Source organism: Ornithodoros turicata, chromosome 1, assembly GCF_037126465.1.
Source record: "Ornithodoros turicata isolate Travis chromosome 1, ASM3712646v1, whole genome shotgun sequence".
NCBI classification, from domain to species: Eukaryota; Metazoa; Arthropoda; class Arachnida; order Ixodida; family Argasidae; genus Ornithodoros; species Ornithodoros turicata.
In genome coordinates, this window is record NC_088201.1 from 115,562,513 (window position 1) to 115,573,560 (window position 11,048).

The window sequence follows — 11,048 nt, forward strand, 5'->3', positions numbered from 1 at the left end:
ACAGATCGACTGATATGGTCGCCTCTTATCTTCCGAAGCCTATCCCAAACTACTTTAGTTGGGGTATTACGAGATAGAGACGTTACAAAGCTCTGCCAGGAGGATCGTTTAGCTTGCTTCCTCGTCCATCTGGCCTTCGCTCTTGCCTTTTTAAAGGCTAACAGATTTTGTGCCGTGGGGTACCTCCGAAATGTACCCCATGCCCGATTTTGGAGCTCGCGAGTTTCCTCGCAGTTATCATTCCACCAAGGCTTAGGTCGCCTTGGTAGCTGACCGGATGTTTGTGGTATCGATTGCTCTGCTGCCTCAAGGATTTCGCTGGTGACAAGATCATTGGTTAACTCAATCGTCATTCTATCGAAAGCAATCAGTGATAGGTCACACTTTTCTGAGAAGTGCTTCCAGTCAGCTTGTTCAAGTTTCCACTTGGGAGGACGTGTCATTAGGCTTGTGACGGCATGTTTATATGTTAGCACCACTGGAAAGTGGTCACTCCCAAGTGGGTTTTCGTGTACAGTCCATTTCATATCTTGAAATAGAGATGGAGTGCAAAAAGTGAGATCTAGGGTTGAGAAGGATTGAGTAGATGAATGCATGTACGTGGATCTTCCTGTATTCAAGAGACATATCGAGGACGTCAACAGAAATCTCTCTATCATTTTTCCTCTTGTGTCTGTTCTGGTACTGCCCCAAAGCGGGTTGTGGGCATTAAAGTCACCTGCAAGAATAAAAGGATTTGGTAGCTGGGCGCACAAATCTTCTATGTCTCTTTCTGTGAATGTTTCTGATGGTGGAAGGTAAACTGAGAAGATGGTGACGATTTTGTCTAGACACATCTGCACAGCTACAGCCTCCAAGTTTGTAGTCAGGTGAATTTCTTTTGTCGGAAAAGAACCTCATGTTATGACTGCTACACCCCCAGATGATCGGGATGCATGTGATCGATCTTTTCGGAAAATGTTATGTCGGCGCAGTGGATTCGGTGTGTTTGTATTTAAATATGTTTCTTGAAGGCAGAAACATGCTGCACTGTACTTGTCGAAAAGATCGTTCACATCATCTAGGTTCGAAATTAGCCCACGGCAGTTCCATTGTAGAAGCTTACCTCCCATAATTATGGCAACAACAAGGAGAAAAAAGATGTGCACAGCAAACTTCTGTTGAGCGGAAGAATTATGCAGCATTATCCATTTGTTTGGGGCTGCTCAAAGAAGTACTTATTTCTTCTTTGGGCCCGTTATTGGCTGCTTCGGAACTTTTCTCCGAACGGCAGCCAATTCTTTTGGCGATATATCGGGGAGGGAAATATTGCTCCCATAAAGATTGCCCTTGAGTTTCCTTTGGGGCTTGGGGCTCGCGCTCGTGACAGAGCCTTGCGAGCTCAAGTCGTCATCACAATCCATGGAGCTAGGCTCCAAGGCTAGTGATGACGAAGGTGGCGCCTGCGAGGAAGACGCCACCGAAGAGGTTTGAGAGAATGCAGCTATTACTGCAGGAGAAGCTGGTATGTGAGAAAGAGCTAATTGTTCGATACATGTTTGTGTTGAACATGAGACCATTCGCGGTTTTTCTTTGAGCACAGTTGCAAAAGATTTCTGGAAGAATACAGGAGAAGCTTTCTTTCTGGCTTCTGGGTAGCTCAGCTTTTGTGTTACTTTAATATGCATTACCTCTTTCTCAAATTTCCACTTGGGACAAGATCTAGAGTACGAAGGGTGATCACCTGCGCAATTGACACAGTGATCCGGCCCCTCGCACTGTTTAGAGTCATGGTCCTGCTTGCTGCAGCGGGCGCAGCATGCCGACCCTCTACATGCATCTGAAGGGTGGCCATAGCGGTTGCACTTAAAGCCCCTGAGTGGGTTGGGAATATATGGCCGCACTTCGGTTGTCAGATATCCCACCTTTAGTCTTTCAGGTAAAGTAGGAGAGTCGAATGTGAGAACAATGTTACGCGTTGTGATGTATTCATTGTTTTTCCTTATCTTTATTTTCCTCACATCTATCACGTTCAGATCTTTCAGGTTTTCGAGAATTTCCTCTGGTGGAACATCAATCAGTTCCCTTAGTGACACCACACATCGGCTACTGTTGAGGCTCTTGTGCAAACTTGCTGATATTTTCGTACCCATCATTTCACTGGCGTTTATTATTCGTTTGCAGTCACTTTCAGAGGTGCATTTAAGCAGCAAGTCACCTGATCTGAGGCGTTTCATTTCTGTTACATTCTTTGACAGACTTGCCACTGCCTTCTCAATACAGAACGGTGACATTTTTCAAAGTGGCACGGCTTCTTCGTTCTCAGATGTTTCACGATGAAGGACAATGTATTTGCCTTGAAAGACATTGAATGTCAGTACTGGAACATCGGTCCGGGGGCGTTTACCACCCCCGATCAAAGAGTTTAATGAATTTTTACCCCTGGAATATTTAGGTAATAGGTATTCCGATACTGTCACCCATGCTTCATACCTATACACATGGGAAGGTCCCGGAGTTCTAAGGAAACCCATCGGCCGGGGTTTGACCAAGATCCCGACCGCCACCGTTCAAGGCTTCTACCCTTCGCCTTTCATCCCCTCGGCACGGTACGGATAACACCTTAGGACTGGGGGCTGGGGGCCGTGGTGGCGCCACTCACCAAACACCAGCCGAAGCCGGTGCCCCCTGCGGGGGACTAAGAGCTGCGCTGCGAAACATTTGTTATCTTAATCTCACAAACACGTTTTATTTACATGAAACAAAGTAAGCGTTAGGCTCATGTTTATCTGGTGCACTAACGTAAAACACTGAAAAGAAAAGACAAAGGCTTCGTACACAAGGTTGCAAGTATTTTCTACATGTCTACACGTTCGAGAGCTTGAGTTATGTAACGGAAGTGATTAAGATCAAAAGCCGCACAGTCCACGCGATGGATGCTCTTCATGCATTGCTGAGTGGCTTGCAACAAAATCGTACAGCGATGGTCGCGTGTGGTTACTCCAGACTGGGCTGCCAAAATGTCTTCTTCTCTTTCGGTTAGAAAGGCACGAACATGAAGCTTGAACTTCGCGAACATGTCCTCTATCGGGTTAAAGAAAGGACTGTATGGAGGAAGATAGTTTACTGTATTCACAGTATCCATTATGTATTACTTTACTGTTGTCACACCAGACAACGGCGCTGCGGTCGCCGCGTAGACAACGCCGTTATCTGGTGTGTCGTCTGCTTCTTCCGGCGTGCTCTCGACAGAAGTGTGCCATGTTCACGACATTTCAGTATGTCTGAGTTTTCATTATAGCTGTACAGTTTCTCATGGCAGACATTTTAATACGCGACTTCCTTATCTGAATAGACCTTTCTAACTTCACTTTCGACGTGCCTCGGAAAGTACTGGTGAGCAGACATATGTCGAGAGCAAGCGCTCTGCTGAAGCAGGCGACACACCAGACAACGGCCGCTACGTGCGTCAGACAACGGCTATTCCTGAGCTGATTTTGAACCGCATTCGTAGTGAATACGCGGTTGATATGAGCACCGAAGTTGAACGGGAAGGAGGAGGAAACCGGCGAGGGCGTCTGCGTAGAGACCCCAACGACACTCCGAGAAAATATGCAACAGTATCCCAGCAGGACAGGGAACGTCTCCTTGACTGCCACAGGCGATGCGGCGACTTGAGTGTGTCTGCTTCAGCAGAGCGCTTGCTCTCGACATCGTCTGCTCACCAGTACTTTCCGAGGCACGTCGAAAGTGAAGTTAGAAAGGTCTATTCAGATAAGGAAGTCGCGTATTAAAATATTTGCCATGAGAAACTGTATAGCGATAATGAAAACGCAGACGTACTGAAATGTCGTGAACATGACACACTTCTGTCGAGAGCAGACGATGTCGAGAGCAAGCACTTGGCTGAAGCAGACACCACACCAGACAACGGCGCTGTCTACGCGGCGACCGTAGCGCCGTTGTCTGGTGTGACAACAGTAAAGTAATACAGTGGATACTGTGAATACAGTAAAGTATTTTCCTCCATACAGTCCTCTCTTTAACCCGATAGAGGAGATGTTCGCGAAGTTCAAGCTTCATGTTCGTGCCTTTCTAACCGAAAGGGAAGAAGACATTTTGGCAGCCCCGTCTGGAGTAACCATACGCGACCATCGCTATACCATTTTGTTACAAGCCACTCCGCAATGCATGAAGAGCATCCATCGCGTGGACTGTGCGGCTTTTGATCTTAATCACTTCCGTTACATAACTCAAGCTCTCGAACGTGTAGACATGTAGAAAATGCTTGCAACCTTGTGTACGAAGCCTTTCGCTTTTCTTTTCAGTGTTTTACGTTAGTGCACCAGATAAACATGAGCCTAACGCTTACTTCGTTTCATGTAAATAAAACGTGTTTGTGAGTTAAGAAAACAAATGTTTCGCACCGCAGCTCATAGTCACTCCAAATATAGTGGGTTCCCGTACGAAAATTCCGGATCAAACTTGATCAGCCCGGATCTGGTTTTAATCATGCCGGATCAAGAGAAATCCGGGGTCGTTCAGGTCTCTTCCAGTTGGTTCCGGGCTGGATCTGCCTTTATCCTGCCTGAAGAAAACCGGAATGTCCCGGATTCCGGAACACCCAGGTTTTGATCAGGACAGTACAAGCAAGTCAGGTTTATTTCGCGGACCAAAAGCGAAGCTGGCATTGGTCGATGTGGGTCGGTTTAACACCAGGCCTACCGGACCCGGGTTGTGGCTTGGGTTTGGGCTGTTTTTTTTTGTGTGTGTTTAAAACCTATTAAAGGAGTTCTCTACCGACAGACAGATATTTTCTAATGCTGGGTCTATAATGTTTGCGTGAACTCGAAATTCGTAACCCGATTTCTCCGCCATATTGGTTTCTGTGGTTGTTACGCAACACTGGGAATTAACTGCATTTAACCGTTCGGTTTTTCGGTTGCGCCGATCCAAAAAATAAAAGCAAAAGTAGTACTTGAAATACATTCAAACTTCACTCAGAAACTTTACTCAGAAACTTTACTTTTGCCTCAGAATGAGGTTCTTTGAATTCGTGTCATGCGTTAACTAATCTAACTTTAAAGTTAATTGAACTCGCGAATTAGTCTAGGAAAGGTAGCATTTTCCTGCAGGGATTTGGAAGCCTGTTGCCACGGCACACTATCCCAGTCAAAGTCAATGGGCTTTTCACAAGATTCGTACAGAAATTTGCCAGTCAAAGATACGTTGCTTTGCGAAGTATGGTCGGTGAAATTTGTGGTTGCGGAACTCTCGGCTCCCCCTTTATCGCGACAACGTGGAAAGAGCGACATGTTTTATTCCGATCGAGGGTCTCGTCACCGTCATTGTTAGTGGCTGGTGGCTGAGGACAGACACATTGACAAGGGTATACGTGCGATTATGGAATGGTTTCTTTTCTTTTCTTTTTTTTTTGCACCGGAGAAAGGGTATTTGAACGGAGCCAGAGCCAACAATTCGGCAAACGTAAATACCAGCGATCGCCCTTCATCCAATAGCGAATTTGCGGCTGCCAAATTTTTGTAGAAACCTTGTGAAAAATCGCGCGATTTTGAATGCATTTTTGTGCTAGTGGGATGCGCTTCCAGATTATTGCAGAAAAATGCTTCGTTTGCTGGGCTAGTTCAATTAACAAAATTAGTCTAATTAATGTGTGACACCAATGCAAACGGCCCCAATCATGGCAAACGTTTGTATGAGTGCATTCCAAGTAGCCGGATTATTTTCTTAAGTAAGAACTATTTTTGGGGAACTTAATGGCATCCTGTTTCGGAACCCATTGTATGTGCTCCCTGTTTCGAATGGAGTTTTGAAAACCCGATTTGAGTAAATGAAAACATTGCACTAAAGAAAGACTTTGCTTTGAAATTTTGCCTTTTTCCAACTGCACGGTGCACTCAGCATATACTGTGAAATCTGAACACCATGCCTTGTGCCCGATTTGTCGAAAATCAGAGGCACGAAATTAAATACCCTTTATGTTGTGCGCGCTCTCACTTTTCTCGAAGCTGCGTATATTTCAGTACGCATTTTAGAATTTGTACGCCGTACTGTTTCTGCACTCTACCTCTTTCTTGTGTTTCCGGCAGCGCGTGTGGTAGCCTGCCACAGGAACATTTTGTTAATTCATACATCTTTGTTAATCAATTAATATTCACGCACTGCTACGTTTGAGTATTTCCGGTGATTCCGCCGCATTCGCGTGTGATTCACGTAAATGCCTCCGTGACGTCCCGACTTCTGAAACATTCCTACATTCCTCGGCTTAGCAATAATAATAATAAAACAACGTGTCACACCGTTATGTCGCATCAGACATCGACAATCCTAAGTCATATGAAATTGCATTTGGAACCATTTGCTCAAGAAGAACAGCTTTTCCAAGAAGAATCCTCAGTCACACTGGCAGAACTTGAACAATGACGGACGGAAGGGCGACCATTGGCCAGCAAATTCTCCAGCCTCTATCCTCCGCGGTGACCTGGAAAACTTTCGTTTCACCCCGTCCGGGATTTTCCATTCTGCCGCGGGCTCCACGTGAAGAAGACGTCAAGCTTTGGCGCGATTCACCATGGTATTTGGATTCCTCCTGGTCAAGCGTCACAGGTTTGTTGTTTTCATTAGCTTTGGTACATTGTGTTGCGTTAGCTGTTTAGCTCACTTTACTTTGCTGGAAAAATTGCTGTGCTCGCAGACGCATACTGTCTGGAACTGTAAACGAAATTCACCCTGGAAGTTCATCCTTTTCTTTTTCTTTTTCCAACAGCAAAGGTGCGATAAGGCGAGCTACGTAACCCCACCAGGCTGGGAGAAATTAAGTTGATCGACCAAGTTACGGCACTCCGTGAGGAAATTAGCGCACTAAGAAAAAGGTTCTCGAGGTCACAAACATACAAAAGTGAGTATGCGCCGCGATTTTTCCTTTCTGCCCGCAACAAGTACGCTTATTTTATTTATTTCTACCTGTGTTTCTTCTGTACAAAACATGTTGACAGAACTAGATCGTCTGCTGAGTAATGCCAGGAGACTGGCGGGGAAGCTACAAAAATTGCCTGGGTTGAATGCAGACTTCCAGGTTATGACGGCTACCTCATTGGCAATGGCGGTCCGACACGCATCATCCTCTGGTGGGTGCAATATGTCGACTGACAAACGACAACTCAAGTACGCCGGCACCCGGGAAGACGTACGTACCTGTTATTTGTAACTGGATCTTCAATTCATCGTGTCAGATTCGGGCACATTCATTGTGGCACGAAAATTTTGGTCTACAAAATGTTTCCATGCGTACATGCAGGTCGCTGAGCTCATCACTGAGTCAAGCATGTTAGTACCACACTGCGAAATTTCTGGCGTACGCCTGGGAAGGATTGCCACACCTTGTGAAGACAACGGGCACGCGGCTCCGTGAGCTCAGAGAGAAATGGTCAATGAAGCTGTATCCGACAAATTTAAATGAATTTACTGCTGGTTTTCAATAAATGCATGTCATATACTCGCACATTTGTTACTTCTTTGACCCTGGGGTTGAGGCTGGGGTTTAAACGAACTGAGTCAGGTTATTATCCGATATCGGTCTGGATCTGTACACGGAATGATCAGGAATAGGTCACGTTTTGATCAAAAGCTATTCAGGGGACAATACAAGTTTGATCTGGGTTGTGACACCTCTAATCCAGATGTGATCAAAGTTTGAATGAATCTGTGCCAAAATTTTATTGAGAGCCGATCAGTTTCTGATCAGTGATCTGAATCAAGTCTTGATCAGAGGTTAGTCAAGAGGCGGTACAATTTTGATCCGGATTTGATAACATTTTGAATAAAGCTTTATCAAAATTTTATCATATGCTGATCAGTGATCCTGCCCAATTTAGGAATCAAACCGGATCAGCTATCCGGGATCAGGGCCGGATTCCAATTTGATTCCGGAATTTTCGTACGGGTTGGTAGTTTATGCCACATGGGCGCGGGTCATCGTTTAGCGTTGAATTGGGACACGAAGCTCGGTGTGGATTGGATTGGAAAGAAAAAGAAAGAATGGAAAACGTAGGAAGAAGACGAAGACGAAGCTCCGTATAATCATAACCTAAGGGTCTACTTCCGATACCCACACAGGAACAGCATGCAAGTACATGCACGCATGCCAGCTCATTATACTGCTTGCACAGAGGCTACTCCGATATATACTGTCTGACTTGAAAGTCTGCAACATGGTCTATCGTCATGAAATTGCCGCAGGTTACGTCGGTGGTCATAACTTATCTTACTGTATCGGTTATGACGATGGCAGTGCTGTCCTCCGTTTGATGGAGCATATACATCGAACCGTCAATACCCCAACACTTACATGCTATATCATTGCGTCATTTGCTGTTAGGGTAGTACAAATTAGTCTTGTGATCGTCCATAACAGGCTATGGTCATGAAAAGATAATCAGATTCCAAATAGTGATGTGGTGACAATATACCAATTCCAAAAAGGACAGTGCGAAACCGTCCAGTATCAGCCCATGTAACCCATTATAGTATAGTCATGAAAAGCTCGAAATGCTGAAATAGCAATGGGTCATGACATTATTCAAATTCCAACAAGAGTAGTCTGATATAATTCGGTCATAGTCTATATGTAGGTTATAGTCATAAAAAGCTCATAAAATCCCACATAGTCATAAGTCACGACATTATTCAATTTCCAACAAGCTAGTGCGAAATGGTTCAGTCATATTATACAGTGCAGGTTTTAGTCAAAAAAGCTCATGAAATCCCACATAATCATAGATCATGGTACTCTGCAATGAGGTTACTCTGAAATATTCCAGTTGTAGTCTATAATGTAGGTTATACTCATGAAGAGCCCATAAAGTCACGCATAGTCATAATACATATCATGATACCATTTCCGACAAGGGTAGTCCAAAATAGTCCACTTATAGTCTATAATGTAGGTTATAGTTATGAAAACCTCATAAAGTCCCACACACTCATAATTCACCTGATTATAACATATCCGACAAAGGTTGTCCGAAATAGTCCAGTCATGGCTTATAATGTAGGTTATAGTCATGAAAAGCTCATAATCCTGCATAGTCATAATTCATGTCATTATACCATTTCTGACAGGATAGTCCGAAATTGCCCTGCCATAGTCTATAATGTAGGTTATAATCATGTAAATTCATAAAGTCCCATATAGTAATAATTCATCTCATTATAACATTTCCTACAAGTGTAGTCAGATATAGTCCAGTCATAGTCTATAATGTAGGTTATAGTCATGAAAAGCTCATGAAGTCTCGCATAGTCATAATTCATCTCATTATAACATTCCGACAAGGGTAGTTCGAAGTAGTCCAGTTATAGTCTATAATGTAGGTTATAGTCATGAAAAGCTCATGAAGTCTCGCATAGTCATAATTCATCTCATTATGCCGTTTCGGACAAGAGTAGTCCGAAATAGTTCAATCATAGTCTATATGCAGGTTATAGTCATAAAAAGCTCATAAAATCTCGCATAGTCATAAGTCATGACATTATTCACTTTCCAACAAGAGTAGCCCGAATAGTTGTCATAGCAAACAATGCAGGTTTTAGTCATGAAAAGCTCATAAAATCCCACATTGTCATATATCATGGCATTATACTCTCTGCAATGAGGTTACCCCGAAATAGTCCACTTATGGTCTATAATGTAAGTTATTGTCATAAAATGTTCATAAAGTTCCGCATAGTCATAACTCATGTCATTATACCATTTCCGACAAGGGTGGTCCGAAATAGTCCACTTATGGTCTATAATATAGGTTAGAGTTATGAAAAGCTCATAAAGTCCCGCATAGTCAGAACTCATGACACAATACCAATGTAATAAATGACCAAGTACTCGCAATTTATCTCCTTATCGTGCCGCAGTAGTAATAAATTATTGGGTTATACTGATTTCAATGGCGGCAGATGCAATGATATGGGCCGGATTAAATTGGCTGACCACTGGATTAATTTCAGTGACCATGGGATTAAAATGAGTGACCACAGGATTAAATTGAGCGATAAAACCTGTATAATGCGAACGTATTAAAAATAAATGATACACATCAGGTCATAGAACGTATTCTACGTTTCCTCGATTAGGCATACCGGAAGGAGAGCTAAGCGATTCTAGAAGTATTTTCACTTTGTTCATCAACGGTGTCAGCCCCCCCCCCCCCATTGCCACCTACTTTTTTTCTCTTTCCCAGGATACTTTTCCATATTAAAAGTTTACGGTGACATTACGATGAGGGGCCGGCTACGCCACGTCAACCTATTATCTGTAAAACTACAGATCTAGTATCGAACATATGATTATGCAACTTTGCATAATCGTATGTTCCATTCTAGGAACTCTGAATCATTCTACAGACGTATTTACACTAAAAATTGCAACTTACATTCAAAAATGTGATGTTTACCAGCGGGAGCTTGAGTGGAAAACAGAGATCGGAGAATCGTAGTTCAACCTGGAATGCCCGAAAACGTTTAATTGTGCTATGTTATCACTCTACTGCCTTTTCGGGTTCGCCAGTAACGAAATTCGTATTGGAGCAACGTCACTCTTGATGTTGGCCGTGAAGCTTCGAAGTTGAATCCTCACAGAGCTGATAGACATGTCAAAACAAGTAATATTCCACTCCGAGTCCCTCAAGTTTACACCACGCATTGTATCTCAATGAAGTAAAACCACCTTTTGGGCCTGTTGGTGCATGGTTCTTAGCAGTCGTTAGTTAGTTTTTGCTTTTTAGTTCTTTAGCAATAGTTGGTGCATTGTGGTTGCACCATGTATGTGTGGATGTTTATTAAATTGTTGACAACGTGCGCTCGATGTTGTGTTCGTCTCTTCGATTTTAAGAGCGTTTAACATCTAAGGTACTACGTAGGGCTGCGAGCATTAAACGGAAATATGAGCCATGAATCGTATGGATTCACATCAACTTCCTGACGCTAAAAGTAAGCTAAAAAAATGATAGCCATAGTTGCATAATGTGTGTCGTTGAAAAACTGACATTTCCTTC

The 11,048-nt window shown here is 43.5% G+C and overlaps 1 protein-coding gene across 1 annotated transcript; it reads right to left on the reverse strand.

Moving 5' to 3' along the window:
- Positions 1-1,217: 1,217 nt before the first annotated feature.
- On the reverse strand, positions 1,218-2,273 carry LOC135383855 (uncharacterized). Its single transcript, XM_064613158.1, has one exon. The coding sequence runs from the start codon at positions 2,271-2,273 to the stop codon at positions 1,218-1,220; it is 1,056 nt and encodes a 351-aa protein (XP_064469228.1).
- Between the last annotated feature and the right edge of the window lie 8,775 nt (positions 2,274-11,048).

Coding starts and splice junctions, on each gene's coding strand:
- LOC135383855 (XM_064613158.1), bottom strand. CDS start 2,273: ATGTCACCGTTCTGTATTGAGAAGGCAGTGGCAAGTCTGTCAAAGAAT.